General features: G+C 42.8%; 1 protein-coding gene across 3 annotated transcripts in view; it reads left to right on the top strand.

The window, feature by feature from the left end:
• Positions 1-16,935, top strand: part of HIBADH (3-hydroxyisobutyrate dehydrogenase) — a 129,551-nt gene extending 112,616 nt beyond the window's left edge. The window contains exons 8-9 of one of the 3 annotated variants that reach the window (XR_009462604.1): positions 7,895-7,959; positions 9,497-9,583. Coding sequence is in view for 2 of the 3 variants with exons in the window: in XM_006272854.4 (XP_006272916.1) it covers positions 9,497-9,655 (159 nt within the window). In the remaining variant the exon portion in view is untranslated. Of the gene's footprint in view, positions 1-7,891; positions 7,960-9,496 lie in introns of those variants that run through there. The other 2 variants (XM_059728892.1, XM_006272854.4) reach the window with 2 other exon arrangements.
• The last annotated feature ends 1,152 nt before the right edge of the window (positions 16,936-18,087 follow it).

Genomic DNA, 18,087 nt, shown 5'->3' on the forward strand with positions numbered 1-18,087 from the left:
CAAGACCCTGAAAGAAGCAGCTACAGAGCAGTACAAAAGAAATCTACTACCCTTTTCCTCCCTTTATTCCCTACCCTATATTTAACAAAACAAAGAGAAACAAGAGCAGAGTTGCAAAGTGACACTGAGTCCATTTCAGTTCTACTTTGGTGTTTGCTTTTCCATTATATACGTAAGTAAGAGTGGAAGACAAGGGTGAAGAGGTACCACAGCAGCGAGTGGACTGTCAAGGCAGGAGAGTCTCATAGGTGCAATTTCAATGCAAATTTTTTGTATTTGGTTCTCTGGTATTATGTACAGTATATGTCAAGAGGAGTAACAAAATGAAATGGGGAGGGGAACATACATTGAGAGAGAGAAGGGGAGTTACCAAGGAACATGATGGAAGGGGGATTGGGGGTAAGAGGAATGGATAGAAGAGGAAATAAGGTAAAGGAAAGGGAGAACAAAAAAGAAAAGGTGGTGTTCATGCTGACTTGTTCTGAGCTAGCTAACTAATTTGGCACTTAATTATCCAGCATCAAAATTTTAATTTCTGTCACTAAAACTGATCAGGCTGCCAATCTCTGATCTGTGATGTATCAAGGGTAGCTAAGCAAACATTTCCTGAAACACAATCATGTTCCTAATGAAAATGATATAGTCAGATTTGTTTACCTCTTTATTTGAGCCTTTTTTTGCCTTCAGCAGTACAGAAATGTCAGACTACATTCTAGTTTCTCAGGACCTCAAAATAGAAAGGAAGGAGGGGCAATAGATTCTCTAGTGCTGCTTGAACAGTCCTCCAGGGACACATTCTTTGATGCAGATAAAATAATTACCTGAGTAAGCATTTAGCTAGGAGAATAGCATTGCCTACTGCTGAACAGATGCAAAATAGTCACAGTAAAAATTGGTGCAGTGGTGACCTCTTCCCTGTACTGAGCTGTCCATTTATGAGTCTGTACAAAGACTTTTTTGAGATGAGAAGTTATCCTTTTCTATGTTTCATTTAACCATGTCATTTCTCAAATTAGGCTGTAAATTATTTGGGCCAGGACTTATGCTTCTGTTTCTTCTGCAAAATACACAGCACACATTTGCCGTAAAAGAGAATTGAAATGAATTATGGTAAAGTGGACATTCTTGGAAATGGAAAAGATAACAGTATATCCAAAAAAACATAATACAGGGTAGCTGTTGCCTTAACACAACATAAAACCTCACCACCTCAGATGAACATGGTATTGAATGTAGTGATAGGTAAACAATTTACCAAAGTATTATGCCACCATGGATCCCACAAATGAAGTTACAGGGACTGTTTTATTGGCTTTGGAAGGGAAGTGGGGGTGGCAGAAAACTTTCTGTGAAACACCTTTATGAAAATCTCTCTTGTTTCTTGAAATTAGCAATGTAACCTAATCTCTAGGCAAGCTCTTTCAATTTGAGACCTAGTTTGGAGATGTCACTTCAAAGCTCAGATTAATTGCCTTTCCTTTTAAAGGTCAGGGACTACAAAGAGAAGACATTGCAGACCACAAGTCGTCTTCTCTCCTTAACAATCAAGGTGTTGATAATAGTCTTCCTTTTAAGATTCTTGGATTTGCTATGTTCATATTGTGCTCTTCTTGACCCTTGTCAAGGTTGAGATGGATCATCCAGACATAGTTGAGGCACATGTTTCTCTTCCTTTTACTGAAGTATTTCCAATACTAGGTCAGAGCAATCCTCTGGGCTGTCCTTAGGTAGCAGAATCTCATTCATACCAAACTGGAAAATAGTAACTGAAAACTGCATTTTGGTGTTATCTTAAAAGTACTGAATCCTGCAAAACTGATTTCACCCCTCTTTTCCCATTCTCCACCCCCCCTCCCCAATTCTGAGTTGAGAAAAAAAATGTTAGACACTGATAGAGACATCTGGAAGACACTGTGCAATTCCAAAGAGGGAAGAGGAACAAGAAAATGTACTCTGAAGTTGTCTTAACAGAAAGGTCAGGAAGGGCCAGATCCCCATCAGAACAACTTTATCTGAAGAAATTCTGAAAACAAATCCCTGCAACAATATTGTTCAGAGATGACATAGTTTTGATACCAGTTGAAACCCTGCAGTTTTATATGCTTTCTGTGATCTGTGTAGCTATTTAAGATGGATATTATTCACTTTCCTTCAGTCTTGATACAGCCCTTGCAGTCTTTGTGTAAAAGATCTCTATGCTGCTAGCCAGAACCACTTACCAAAGAAGTTCCTCTCTGGCGAGTTCATCTCTGGCAAATGAAACTATGCAAATCCTTCATGCAGTTCTTTGAAGACTGCCTGAAGGCTCAACTTGAGGCAAGCAGATTGGCTTCTGAAACTGGGAGCAGTTCACACTGGGCATGAGATGCTTAACTGCACAGTAGCATAGTTTACTGTGCAGTAAGCACATGTGTCTACATGTGCACATGCATCCTGAATAGTAAAAAACCCTAATTGCGAGTAAATTTGATACCTGCATTTGCAATTAGTTATTCAAGATTAGTTACTATGCAGTAACGCACATGTAGATGCAACCCAGAAGCAAATTTTCTCCCAGATCTGCCCAGCCACCGGGGGCTGGGGGTGGCCTGAGGTTAGCCCCAGGGCTTCAGGCTGGGAGCTTCTCCTGCCCCAGGGCTGGGTTGCCTCTGTGGCAGCCTCTGCCTCAGGCCTTTAAAAGCCTGCAGGCATTTTGAGCCTGGGGAACACCAGCAGGGAACATGAGGGCACACCAGGCCCCTGTGTCCCCCTGGGCAGGCCACAGGCCAGCTGCCCCAGCCTGCTTGCACTCTGGCCCTGCTGCCTGGCACCCCAGTGCTGCACAGCTGGCAGACTTGCACTGTCCAGGCCTGCAGACTGCTGCTGGCTCCAGCCAGGCCTGCCAGCCCTCAGCCCCAACTGCAGGCAGCTTCTGGGTGCCAGGGCCAGCTCCAGCTGCCCACAGCCCGCCCCCAGCAACCTGCCCTGAGGCTGCAGGTGCTGCAGAGCATTGCTTCAGCTGCACGGCTGTTGGTCCCATGCCAGGCCCCTGCACTGGCCATTGCAGGTAGCTGTGCAGGCCTGGCACTGCAAGGACCGATGGACAGAGGCCTGAGAGCTGGTGCAGAAGCCCCTATGGTGACATCCTCATCCATGCCTGCCACTCGGAGCCCCAGCTGGTCGCAGGAGGAGACTGGCAACCTCGTGGAACTGTGGGGCGAGGCAGAGGTGCAGCGCCAGCTCAAGCAGAGTGGGCACTCCAATGCCCGCATCTATGAGGGGCTGTCAATCTGGATGCAGGAGCACAGGCACAACTGGTTGGCACAGCAGTGCCACATAAAGGTCAAGGTCTTCCAGGCACAGTTGGTTGCCATCACCAACCATAACTGTCAGTTGGGGAGTGCCTGTAAGTGCATGCCATTTATGCAACAACTGATGGACATCCTCACACTCTGGGACCCAGGCCGCAACTGTGCTGTGTACAGTAGCATGGGTGGCATGCCTGAGCCCCCACCTTGGCCTGGCACCCTCAGTGACAAATCACTGGGGGAGGGCCCCTGAAGCCTGCAGCTGGCTGTCCCACTGAGCTCCCCAGCTGTACTCTCCACCAGCAGCTTGGGGAGCCCAGGCCACTGTCTGCTTTGCCAGCTATGCAGGCCCACCAGGGAGCTGGGACATGTAGCACAGCCACAGGTAGCCCTCTAGGCAGTGGCAGAGGTTGCAGGCCAGCTTGGAGTTGCCCCCTACACCATTGTAGCTCAAGGTCCCATGCCAGGTGCACAAATTCACCAGGGGTACCATGGCCATCATCAGTAGCTGGGCATAATGGGTTGGGCACCCCTCAGTACACACAAACAGCTCTTGCACGTGCACAGCTGGGGCATGCTCAAGGTCCAGTGGTGGCATGGGGGGAGGGGCCTGGCCCTGGGGCACTTCCCCAGAGAAGACCCCTGCAGGGAAGGTGTGGGTGCCGGCAGCTCCTCGTTCTACTCCTCCAAGATCCCTGCACCCCCAGGCGCTGTGCGATGGGCAGCAGTAGAGGTTTGCCTTCAGGAGGAGGGGAAGGGGCAGTGGGGTCTGCAGCCATGACAGCACATGCTGCCAGGAGCTTGGCCTGTCCTGCCCTGTCCCTGCTCTGTGAATGCTGCTCCTGGCCAGGGAAGTGGCTGGCTAAGCAGCAGCTAGCGGGGCTGGCTTTTGAAGAGGGCTGGCAGCTGCAGCCGGAGCCTGGAGCTCCCCCTGGTGGCAGCAAAGGTCCATTGCAGGGCCCTGGGAAGCAGGAGGAGATTGCAGCAAATCTGCTCCCACTTCCCTGCACATGTAGATACATGTCTGGGACCATTTACTCACTGTGAATAAACTGGTGATGCATGACATGCACGTGTAGACATACTCACTGGACAGGACTGTGACACCGGCTGACATATTTGGGTGTAACCCTTTATGAGAGCTGCTGAACTAAACTGCTAGAGGAAAAATAGTGCTTATAGGTCTGATGGCTAGGACTGCTTTTGCCAAAGACTGGACAAGAAAAGAGTGTATTTGCTGGCAGACACTTTTTCAGAAGACTTGCACATTGTTACGTGCTGTTTAGTGAAAGGGAGTGTGGGTGTTCAGGGAATATCAAGCAGCTACGGGAGAGGTGCTGTGAATCTTATGAGCTGAAAATTATCATACACTTTTACAGTTGCATTGTTCTTTAACAGCATTCGTGCTACTTCAGAGCTCAGGGAATCACGTATTGTTGGAAAGAGCAGCAAAGCTGTTCCTCTGAGTTCTTACACAACTGGGTCAAAAGTGTCTATCTATTTTGGAGTCATATGGCCTTTTGCTTGACTTTGTCCTAGGTATGTATACATTTTCAACAATTAGCAGTCTGTGTTTCTGGCAATTTTTTCAAGCAGGTACTTGTTCAAGCAAGTGGTCATGATGAGTTTTTATGAATGTTCTGCCTATGAAAAAGAGTGAGTCCTTAGAATTCATAGGATTGGAATAATTGAGATTAGTAAATGTGTTCTCAAGGATTTGGGAGCCTATCTACATTAATGCCCATCCATATAAAAGGTTGTATCACTACAATTTTCTTTTTTGAGTTAGGACCATTTTCAGTACATTGTTAGCCATGATACTAACAATGCCAGGTTGACCAAAACAGAAGACACAGGAAATTACAAAGCGTGCAAAGCAATTGGAGCTTGTCAAAGGAAATCATATTTTTTTGTAGAACATGGAAATACTGTAAAAAAGACTGTCCAACTTGATGATATTAGTTAAGAGAATCGGTCTGTAATTTCCAGCTCTTCCATCCAAAATGCCAGGAAGCAAAAAACAAACAAGCTTTCCCTGTGGGCAGGGATTTTGATGGCATTTAAAGATGTCCTACCTGGTTTAATGCAAATTATAATTCATCCCCAAGTGAGAACAGTGGTTGAAATCCATTGTGCCCTTCAGTGTAAACTTTGGTATTCATCACAAGAGATTAAAAACTAGGTTTGAGGGTTTGAAGAGTATAAATGCCATTATACTTGAGTCATCAGATATAAAAAAGGAAACTTGCAGCTGTCACATTAAGTCAGTAGCAGAGGCAGGAATAGAATTCAGAACTTTGAATCCCAATCCTGTGCTCTTGCTACTAAGGGTGATGTCTTTTTTTCATATGATCATAGAGTCAGGGGGTTGGCAGGGATTTCAGGAGTCACCTGGTCCAACCCCCTAAACAAGTGCAAAGATTCCACAACTTTCCTGGGCAGATTATTCTACTGCCTTGCTGTTCTAACAGTAAGGAAGCTTTTCCTGCTAAATCTGTTTTACTGCAATTTAAAGCCATTGTTTTGTGTTCTGCTCTCTGTGTCCCAGGGGGACACAAGCAGAGGCCCTGAAGCATCCTTCCGTGGTGGGACCCAAGGCAGGGTTGACCTGCCTGAAGAAAGAAATGAAAAGAGGGCACACTTACTGTTTACAGAAGAAGCAGAGCGGTGCCGAGAAGGGCTGCTGATGCGGTTCATCAGCCACTTTTATTGATGGCTGGGAAAGGCGTCGGCAGATGATATCATCAAAAACTGCCACCCAGCTGATTTAAAAGCTGGCAGCGGGGAAATGGAAGCGGGGGAAGCCGCGCTGGAGCCAGAAGGTGAAGCTGCTCCCTGGGCTGCGCCTCGGCAGTGTCGGCAGCTCAGCAGGGGGCCAGACGGGGGCACACAGGAGGGGTCCCAGCTCCATTAAAAGAAGTACCTGCCCGGCTAGGCAGGACAGCCGGGCCAAGGAGAATGGAATTGAGGGATCCCAAGGACTACAGATGCCACATCCATGAGTGGGGTGGGCTGAGGCCCATGCCCCGACTATTCTTTTCTTCTCCTTTCTTTTATTTGTTACTTTTGGAGGGCGCACAGAGCCCAGACCGGGGAAGGATCCTCCAAGTGACCCCAGGTTAAGGGGAAGAGCTGAGGCAGCACAATGGATCGCAACACCTCAGAGGGAGAGCAGACACAGAGACGAGGATGGTCCCACACCCCACAGTCATCCAGGATAAAGGGGCATCGAGGGACGGGCAAGGAGAGAAGAGAGCAGGCGAGAACATCAAAGGGACAAGCCAACGACTCATCATCTGGTTGTCCTGAGGGCTGGTGTATGGCTGGGGTATAGGGGAGGTGGAGCCCCAAGAACGCCCACAAAGGGCAGCACCCGGTCTGCGAGAATCCGCCAGGGGGGCCCCAGCACTGAAGAAAAGAAGATCAAGTCGTGGCAGGCGATGGTCAGGGCTTCCCTCAGGGGTGAATGCGATCCAACGCACAGGTCCCGGGGACACACTCCACAGCCAGATCTGGGTTTGTGCTCTAAGGTCGCTAGAGAGCGCCTATACGAGACCAGGCGGGTGCGCTCTGTGGTGAGAGAGAATAGTTGTTCTCCCTCTTCTTTATGGCAATTTTTCACATATTCGGAGACTGCTGTCATGTCCCCCTCCTACGTGCCTGTTCTCCAAACTAAATATGTTAAGTTCTCACTACCTTTTCTCATATGGTGTGCCTTCTGACCCCTTTATCATTGTCACCCCCTTCCCAACCCTCTCCAACTTCTCTATATCCTGCTTAAAATATGGAATCCAGAACTACACATAATACTCTAGAGGAGGCTTAGTTAGCACCAAATAGACTGGTATTGTCACCTTTTGTGTCTTATACCTAATACCCCTACTGAGGCAGCCCAAAATTGCATTTGTTGTTTTTCAGATTGTCACATTGCCTTGGTGGTAGCACTGCTGGGAAGCATCTAGGGGTTTGCTGGATTACAGTCTCAGTATAAATCAGCAGTCGTATTCCCTCTTCTGTTTGTCCTTTTGATTATTTTTCCCTAGGTGCAGCACGTTAGGTTTGTCTGCATTGAACTCGATCCTGTTGATCTTTCCAGATTGTCAAGGCCCTTATGAATTCTACTCCTGTCCTCTAAACTAGTTTTGTAATGCTTTCCAGTTTTGTGTAATCTGCAAGCTTGATCTCTGTTCCAGCAACTAAATAATTAATAACCATGTTAAATGGCACTGGACCTTGGAGAGACCCCTGTGGAACGCCTGTTGAAGACCCTTGCCATTCCAACATTGATCCTTTTTTAATTGCTCTTTATGTGTGGCTATTGAGCTAGTTATCAGTTCACCCTGCAGTAATTTTATCTAGCCCACACATGTCCAATTTGTTTATGAGAATGTGATTTGGGACTTGAACTGTAGTAAGGCTTTTGATAAAGTATCCCATGTCCACTGCATTCCCCTTATCCACCTCACTAGTTACTTCGTCATGTCAAAGAATGAGATCAAATTGGTTTGGAATGATTTATTCTTAACAAATCCAAGCAGGCTGCAAGCGATCAACCTTACTTCATCTCAGGGTTTACAAACTGTCTTTGTTTTAATTTGCCCCAGTAGCTTCCTGGATACTGAAGTCAGGCTGAGCAGTCTATAATTCCCCTCCTTTTTGCCTTTTTTAAAAGGTAAGCATTATGTTGGTCCTTTTTCCATCACCTGGAATCTTGCCTGTCTCCCACAACTTTATAAATATTATTTCTAAGGGCTCCAAGATCTCTTCTGCCAATTCCTTCAGCACCTTGGATGAAATTCATCAGGCCCTGCTGATTTAAATTCATTCACACTAATCAAAAACTCTGACACTCTTCTTGGTCTTTCCCTTTCTGTGTCTATATAATTTTATTAGCACCTTATTAGCAATATTTTACTGAAATAAAAGTGATATGGGGGGGAGGAAGGTGCTAGGACCTGGTGGCCCCATTGATTCTGTAACTTATTACTAGTGGGAGTGTCCATACCAACTTGTTTCAGCCAGACTGTCGGTTATATTTTGTGTTATTTCTCTTAGTATAAAAAAAATGCACCACTCATCTTCATTGTTAGGAAAAGTCATTGTCATCCTTCATGGTTCTTAAACACATGACTTGATTTTACAACTTTATCAGAAATTAGTTATTTTAAGACCTGATGCAGAATGTCTTGCATTAAAAAGCTTATCCAACTTATCTCAACCACGCAGGCTATCCAATGAACGGTATCGTCCACAAAAATCCTACTTTCTTTAAGGTGATTTTGAAGCTTTAAAATGAATGTCTGCTTTTAAGAAGTCCCCTCTTTATGAACACATCTTTAGGAAATGTTTAGACCAGTGAGGCTCAACTGGGATGCCATGGCAGCCTGGGGTGCCTTGAGATGTTATCGAGGATGCCATGAGGTGCCACACAATGTTAGCACTGTTAGGTGTGCAAACATGATTCACAAGAAAACCCAGAGTTTTCAAATAGGAATTGATAGTGTTAAAAACAATCTGACACTATGTGGTCTTTCTGAGTTCTTTTGAGCACTCTCTTAATTTCCTGTATTTAAAAATTGAGTGAAAACTAAGATCTGGCATTTTCCAATGGGTGCCTTGAGTCCAAAAAGGTTGAGAACCGCTGGTTTAGACTGCAGTACTTTTCAGACTGAACACGTAACCTTTCAAACCTTGGAATATGTTTTCTAGAAGTCTCTTTATGAATCCAAAAAGATTATTTTGATTTGTGTTTCTTCTGAAGTCACATTAGCTAAAACATCTTCATTTAATTTTACTTTTAAGAAGAATACGTTCCCTATACCCCAAGCATAGAAATAGTTTGTGTTCTGAAACCAATGTTAAATGTTTAAGTGAATGGCTTAGATAGGGTTTGTACTTCAAAGAGATTTGTAGAAGGAAAAATAATACATCGTGTTGTGTCTTGCTGTCAGTGTGCATAGAAGCCTAGAGTCTTAGCAGAGTGCACAGAGGCCTAGAATCTTATAATGTTCTAGTTGTCCTGGAGGAGGTTTCGTGCTTTACACAATGAATTCCAGTGCCATTGAAAAACACTGAGTGGCTGATTCATTTTTTCCCAGGGCATTAGTACTACATTTTGCTGGCAGTTGATTTCTCTGTACAATGGAGGGTAAACTGATCATACTCGCATGCTGTTTACATCCTTGTTTTCCCCTTCTTTTTATTTTCAGGATCTTGGCCTGGCACAGATTTCTGCTACCAACACTAAGACACCAGTCCCCCTGGGATCTCTAGCACATCAGATCTACAGGATGATGTGTGCAAAGGGCTATGCCCTGAAAGACTTCTCAGCCGTGTTCCAGTTTTTACGTGAGGAGGAGAACTTGTGAGCTGTTTTTAAGCAACGGACACTATTACAAACCAAACGCTTTTTTGGGAACCTTCTTGTAGCTCATTTGAGAAATATTTGGGTTTAGTCAGTGGTCACAAGTCATGATCCCGATCCCATGCAGATCTCTCTGCTTTTGGTTGTCCAGGTCACAGCAAACTCCAGGATTTTGCATCATTTGATTGGTGGAAAAAGGGGTTGTTTGTTTTGGCTACACAGTAACAGTTTTTTAAGAAGCATGGTAAGATTTTCACAAGCAAATACTTTTTATTAAGTACCTAATTCTTTGCATATAAAACACCTGACATAATGGCTATTAGTTGTACAAGGTAGTTAAACTGACTCTTATATAGTAAAAGGAATGACATTTGGTGGCCAGTGTTGCTGATAAACTGGCTTTCATTAGTTCCTAATAAAAATGAAGTTCTTTGTGGAAAAAGGGAAAACCCTAACAAGGAAGAAATGCATCTGAGATGGATTTCCCTCCCACTTTTTCTTAAATATACTAGCTTTTAGTCTTAAAAGTGGGTTGAGTTCTCCTTTGTATTAGTGTTCCTGATTTTAACTTCTCGGTGAGTGTAAGTGGAAAGCTGTTACAAAATATTTAACTGATAGACTTAGTTCAAATAACATGGTATGTATGCCTATCTTGTAAAGCTCCATTATTATACTTTGCTAACCCAATTTTATATTTTCTTATACCCTATTGCACATTTTCAAAATTGATAAATAGCACCTACTAAAAATTCTAATGTACATTTGCTTTAAGTAACTACTGCAATATTATAAATCTAAATAAATCCCATTATTTTGAAGTCAAATAAAAATCTGTGCTGCTAAATGCCTGCTATAAAGTTGCTTGTGGGTTTTTAATGCAATCTTGTACTAGATTTTTCATAAAGCATCCTGCATAAGCATTGAATAGCTCTTCTTATGAAATGTGTAAAGTGGCATATTTGGATATTCATTTCTCAAAGCATTCCCTGATCCCTGAACTTTCAAGGGCTCACACATGCTATATTTTATGTATGTGCGTGCGGACCTCGGTGGAACTTCTCAGGTGCATAAATATTTGTTGAACTGGGGACTTAATGGTCAGGTATGTATTTCATAAGAATACTTTCCACATTTTATGGGTACAGTTGCCCATTTAATATGTATATGCAATTAATACAATTGTGAGCATGGGTTAGCAGCATATGCGTATGGAGAATTCTCTGAAAACGAATTGATAGTGGACACTGATTTGTACTTTTTCACAACATCATACATAACTTCAAATAATACTGGTAACTTACTTGCCTTTAAAAGATGATTTTTGGAGTATGGTCACATGAACAAGTCACTGGAAGCTGAGGTTGGGTATGAACTTATATAACTTCTGATGCTCCATAGTAGTGGCCTGTCCGCATGTTCTTACTGTACTTTAACTGAGGAGAAAGTTACCTTGCATTTACTATGCTGTAAGAGCATGCATGTACCTAGTTACCATGGAGTAGCTGTCATAATATATATATTTACACTCTAGCTTGTCTCATGATAACTTGTTTATATGTTCCTATGCTTTGGTACCAAAATAGAGCTCTGGGTTATTAAGGGTCTTTAGTTCATCACTAGTATAGATAGGCATAATATTACTGGAAACACATTGGCTACCACAGGTGAAAGGTGTGTTGAATGAAGCAAGGGATTATAGCAAGACTGTAATCCGGTTTGTACCTCTGCTACATATGAATCGCATGGCTGATTCTCCTTCATGCTATCTTGATGCCCAGCAGGGGAGCTAATGAGGAAGCAAAAAAACCCCAAGACACTACCCTAGCTCAGCCTGAAGCACTGAGGGCAATCTTTAAAGAGAATGTCTGGAATGTCCCATAGTCCTGGGTTGGTAAAAGCATTCTTAGTTGCTCTGTGAGGATGGCATTTGCAAAGACTATTGCACACTATTTAGCATTGAGGTGAAGCACACTCAGCAAGGTTATTCAGAATATCTTTTTGGAGTTTGTAAGCTGCTAAGACCAAGGCAGCCCCTGAGCATGTGCAAACAACTTTCTTTCTCTCCCACAAAGGCTTTTAACAAGGAAATATGGACAGATTTTTACAGAGGCAACACAAAACATGTCCAGAGTTTCTACTGCAAAGCTATGGGGGTCTTAAAACGATTCAAAGGAAAGGTTGCCTACATTCTGCAAATTTTTCTCTAAGACTTATTTTCGGAAAAGGCTGAAACAATTTAGATTAAATTTTCCAAAAAGAAATCAGCTGGAGGCAGATAGCCAGCAGGTAAAATCCTAGTCCAACCAGTTAATTTGACAAGGTTATGAACAACTTTAAAAAGGGTCTCATTATGGCAAGAACTACCAGTTATACATCTAGTACAGTTTATTTTAGAATGCATATTTTTGCTATTTCTATAAGGGAATATTGTATTATTAGATAGATAAATAGCTTTTTAAAAAGATGGATACAGTGGTATTCATGCTAGAATTATATACAATAGCTGTAAAATTGTAAAGCCTCAAGCAGGGGGATAAATTCCTACTGCACTCAAGTTTAAAGTACTAAATTATTGTCTCTGCAAAATAGCAAGCGTTAAAACCTGTAATTTGTCAGTTTAAAACAGAAAAGTGGTAAACTGTCAAATTTCTGTGCTAATGACCTCTCAGAACATACACACACATTAGGTACGATAAATTAGCTGTGTATTTTTGTAAATGTCTCAAAGGGAAATTTTAAAGGAACTTCTTTTAAACTAGTTTGAATATTAAAGTGTTCCTCCCATCATACTCGCTCAGACTGGGAATGCATTATTGATAAACAGAACACTGGAACCCAATAAAGCTAAGACTTTTTTTTTTTTTTTTGCTTTAGAAAAGTGTATCCAAAGCAGCCTTCCCTTATTTATTACGCAATGCAACATGTCTTTAAATGATGGTCAGAAAACAGTTGCTTAACAGGAGAAGCTTTTCTATTCAGAAACGGAACAGGGTACTACTCCATAGTTTTATTTGCATCTTTAGATGCCCTTGTAGGAAGAAAAGGTATTCTGAACAAAAGGAAATATGTAAAGGTGTTGGGTAAATTTCAGGGTCTGTCAGAGTTGGTGGCAAAAAAAAAATCCCATTAATTCCAGCAGTGCCAGGATTTTCTTCTGATTTTTTTTTTTTTTTAAAGGCCTCTCATAATGTCAGGCATTGGCCATGGAGGAAAGAAAGCTTGTCTTCTATTTACTGTACTAGTACACAAGATGTTATCAGTATTTCCTTTACTTTACCATTTTGATGTGCAAGGCTGAGGAAATAAGGTTCTGCAACTCCCCAGAAATGCCCCTGTGGTGGACAACTTGATTACTTGGCTTACTACCTGTTTCCTCCTGCCTTCTTTTTTGTCCCTCAGAGCTTTGACTGACACTTTCCCTCACTTCTCTACAGGAAGTTTGTTTGACCCATGAATCCCTGCATTAAAAAGGGGGAAGGGAGACTTAAGATTGATAAAAGAAACTTGGTAACATTGTATTAAGACAGGAAGTTGCCTCCTGGGGAGATTTTAAACACCTCTGCTGAGGTGGGCATGGGTGTCTTATGGTGTGATTAAAATTCAAGGACAGAGCCAGGATTTCGGGGGCTGATCAGATTCTTAAAACCAACAGAAGCTTCAGGGGATAGTATAAACCATGTGAAACTAAAAAGCTGTTACACAACACGAGGATTAATTTAGTTAAGTACCCACACATTAGAATAAATACTCTTATTCTGATAGCCTTGTACCTACAACAGTTAAGACTTTCCCTGCTTTTAAATGTAACAACATAACAGATGTATAACCAATCTCTTAAATTTTGCTGATATCCTGAAGTTTGGAAAGATTTGTCGCTTTCATATAGTTTATTTGTCACAGCCTGCCAAGTCTCCAGTCTCACTGGTACAGTTGTGTGAATTTTTTAAATAAGGAACTATGTAAATTTTGCTGGTACTGTCAGGCTGATGGAGAATGAATTATTTTATGTAGCTAGTAGATTGAATAGATTTAAGATTTTTAAATCTTGACCTAGATGTACATTCGCCAGGGGGTTCATTCAGTGCATATTCATGGTAGATTGAAACCTATAAATAACTTCAAAGTAAGGATAGGAGCCTAATCCTATTTCCACCTATTAGGTGCCAAAGTATGATCCTATTGCACCTTGTTGAAGTCAAATTTAAAAAGAAAATGTTAATGTGCTTACTTTTGTAACATGCCTTTATCTTAGCTTAGAATAGTGTTTCTCAACCAGTGTTATGGCACTCTGGGGTACCTTGAGATCTTTTCAAGGGTACCATGGGGTGCCACACAGTGTTAGCACTGTTAGGTGCACAAGCACGATTCACAAAATAAACCCAGAGATCTCAAATAGGAATTCATAATGTCTAAAACATTATCACCTGTTGTGATCTTTCTGAGTTCTTTGCAAGAGAATTGGTCTATTATTTTTCTGTAGTCAAAAAATGAGTAAAAACAAAGCTGGCATTTTCTGAGGGCTGTTACAAGTCTAAAAAGGTTGAGAACCATTGGCTTACAAGAAAATCCTGAAAAAGCAATGAGCTGGAGAAACATGCATTTGTACTCACTTTTTTCAGGAACCCAAGCAGGGTGGAATAGAATTGCATGTTGTTGCTACTTAAGTATGTAATATACAGAACAGGACCAGGCCCCATATTTCTTAATGTAGCTACTGCATAATTAAAAGCAGTTTGACGCTTTTCCTGGTTGCACCTCCAGCCCCACTATTTCCCTATTAACATTAATCCTGACCTGGAGACTTCATTCTTCTTAAGGGTCAGGCAGAAGGCAGGGCAGGGTGGCACTGTAAAGACTAACTCATTCAGAAAGGCGTAAGCTGTTATAGGCTACAGCCTATTTCAGCTAGCAGAGATGCTTTCTTCTTGCTTGTTTAGTTTTGTGATTTAGTGTATCTAGTTTGCCAACAAATAAATAAATAAAACCTCACTGGCAAAGTACCTCAAGGAGGCTACTACAGGGTAAAATAGTTATTACCTTGATCTGGAAACATTAGCATGCTGTCTCATATTTTATATACTGCGTTGATTTCAAAAGATCTCAAAGCACTTTATTCACTAACTATTATGCAGAATTAGTTCACTGACAACTGAAATGCAGCTATCTTGGGAGCATAATGCAGCAATTGGTACAGTGCATAGCAACCCTGACAAATGAAACATATTCTACCTAGTTGTAACTGCAGAGGAGAACCTAGGTAAGAAAAATATAATTATCAGATATGAAATTTGGCCTGAGCAGACTTTGTGCTGGGACAACATTTTCCTTAAAGACAGACTTTTATTATGTACTAGCAGAAACACCTGTTGTTGGTCTTACATGCATTTATAATGTTGATGCCTTTAGAAGCCTGACAGCTAATTAAGGTGCATGTCTTGGCAGGCAGCTGAACTAAGTAAGTAATCCAGAGAGCATGTCTACATTGTCAAGGACTGCTCTAGGGAACACTGCAACAAGACACAGAAGACTTCCTCTGTTCATGTTGTAGTACAAAAGAGTGTGCTTCCTGAAGTCAGCTCTGGACATGCGCACTCAGCTTTCTGTTTTGGGTATGCTTATTGGCATGCCCCAAGCGCTGCACTAAGGCAGCTATATTGCATCCATTTTCAGGTGAAGCATACATGGAGTCCATGTGCTGTACTTTGCAAATGGCCCATTGATGGCACAGAGAAGCCCAGAGGGTGGTACTTTCAAGTTCTTGGGTTGAATATCATGGTCTACCTGCTTAGTTCTCTGGCATTTTTCCAAAGGGCTTAGGCTATGTGTGCTGCTGGTTGTATTGGCAGTGTAGTGTAGACCAGGGGTGTAGCCTGGAGCTGTGTCATTTGCCACACTGGGCTCCCCCTGGGTCCAAAAATTTGGCACCTGGGAAACAGTGGCCACTCACCTGCTGCCAAATTTCCTGCCCTGTAGGTAACTCCACTGGCCAGATCAAGTGGCCCTGTGCACTGGACCCAGTCCTGGCACATGAGGCTGCACAGGGGTGCCAGAGCCCAAACCTGACATGTGTGGCTAGGTAGGGACTTCATTCAACCTGCAGGCCAGCCTCTTGCCACTCATCTGGTCTGGGGGGCCAAAAGGTTGAGGACTACTTGTATAGACATTTCCAAACTAGCTTGCAATTGGGTAGCTCAACCACCATAGCAGCAACCTACCCAAGCTGCTGGACATAGATTTTTCTTTTTCACTGGCATTACGATCTATGCTGCCTCAGCTAAATTCTTAGTGGTACCCTCATTAGCCCCACCTAACCAGATTACAGTATTGAAATGCCCTTAGAGCTTCCATGATCTTGCTTGCAAAATTGTTGTGTAATGAATCCAGGCTGGCCAATGTCCCAGAATTACTATTCCAAGTATAATGGTAACACTTAGAGGTTCCATTCAGAATCGGGGCTTTACTGTCCTAGACACTGTACAAACAGAGTAAAACACAAATCTAGGTCATGCAGTTTAATTGAAAGCAGCTCAGCTCTATACATACTGTCCTCTTAACTTCTACATCACCCTATCTTTAGCCACTGTCCTTTAGTTTTGCTGTCTCCATGTCACATTTCTTTATTCCCATGCCTCTGTGTGTACTGGTGTATGTTTGGCCAGGTACCTTTTTTTCCTATTATATAATAAATGTCATTTGGCTGAGGTTTTTCAGTGCCTTGGCCATGTCTGTGTATAACTGTCTTGCAGATTTAGGACTGCCGCATGTTACTGTAAGTGTCATTTTAAACTCTCTTGATGTCCTCTTATTATGGTACTTGCAAAGCCAGCATAAAGGTCCCCAAGAAGTGAGAGTACCAAAAAAGAGTCGCTTCTACTCAAGAATTGTCGCAGATATGTGGATTTAAGATGGGCTTGAATTTTTGTGGCATCTTTTTTGTGGCCTGTGTCTGAGTCAACCTTGAATAACCCTGGATTGGCCATAGGTAGGAGGCTTTGAAATTGGTTTATGTGGGGTTTTTTAACTAATTTTTTGGGGTCAAAGGCTCCTTCATTTCTGTGAGCTGCTGCTGTCTACCTGTGTGGTATGTGTCTAAATGTGGTTATTACATTGTATTACATTACATCATATTGTATTTGTACAGTACTGCATATGCTGTCAGTGCTCAATAATAATTGTTATTTTCCCCTGCCAGGATGCACAAAAAACTGCTAAGTAAAACAAGCAAAACTGCTCTCCAGTTGCTTGAAGAGCTAATACAAATAAATTGTCCTCTCTGCAAAGTCATTTGATTGTCTTTCAGTATCAGTTGCTTGGTGGGGGTGGGGAAAGGGGAGTGGGAGGAAGTGGGGGTGGTTCAGGCTGTGGCGTGTTATCCTTGTCCTATGTCAGGGCCTTATACCAAACTAGATTGCACTAGTGCAAATTCAGTCTTGGATAGAGACAGCCAACCTCCCTATATGGACCCACCAGCCAAACTCACGAAAGCTAAGTAGTGGAGTCAACAAAATATAAAACCCCAGAATTAAACTGAGAAAATAATAAGAACTAATAGGTAAAGGGGTCTGACTGAGGTTACTGGCTGCCTTCCTGCAATGTCCAGTTCCATTCTCCCTTGCACCCATAGAGGGACTGCAGTCACTGAGCACACACATCTATCTCTGTGCCTAAGCAGGTTTGCTCTTCAGATCCAGTGTCTCTGTGTCAGTCTGTCTCACTTCATGGACCAGCTTCAGTCCTTTCCATCTCTCCTCCCTTCACCCACTGACAACATTTCTGTTCACAGAGGCTGGGAGGAAAAACACTGAAACTGTCTAGCACTGTATGAAGGGGCATTAGGGAACTGGGGGAGGTTTGCTGTTACATGGAAAGGTAGAGGAACTTGCAATTTGCCTGACCCTTTTTTGTCCACAGGCATATTTAGATATTGCTGGTGGGCTCTGGCAGCATGCAGCAGTTCTTACCCCATACTGTACCACCTGGTACTTAAACTTAGGCAGTAAATTTCACACCAGTGTTTCCAAATTCTCCTTGGAGCCCCCTGCCTCTAGTTTTGGCAGCATTATCTGACTTGGCCCTGGCTGCCTGGAACATGCTTATGGACTTCCTTCTGAAAAGCCAGCCTTTGTTTCTGAGACGGGTCTAGCTGTAGGTCTCCAGCATGTGTGGAAATAATGTTAGATTTTACCTGTTTTTGCACATGCTCTGAATAGTCCAGTAGTGGCAGCCATTATTCACTGAATGTGGCATTCTTCATAGAAGAAACAAGGTAGAGTTAGTAGTGAGCCAAACAACTCGGGGAGAAAGACTTAGGAAAAGTCCTTCTATGGAAAGGTGTGAGAAATCATGCATGGACTTCTGGTGCTAGGAAAGGTACACAGCACAATTTTATTTTCTGTACCTGGTGGGAAAAGGCTCCATACAATCCTCTTCATGTAC

The sequence above is a fragment of the Alligator mississippiensis genome, chromosome 5 (genome assembly GCF_030867095.1).
Source record: "Alligator mississippiensis isolate rAllMis1 chromosome 5, rAllMis1, whole genome shotgun sequence".
Taxonomy (NCBI): domain Eukaryota; kingdom Metazoa; phylum Chordata; order Crocodylia; family Alligatoridae; genus Alligator; species Alligator mississippiensis.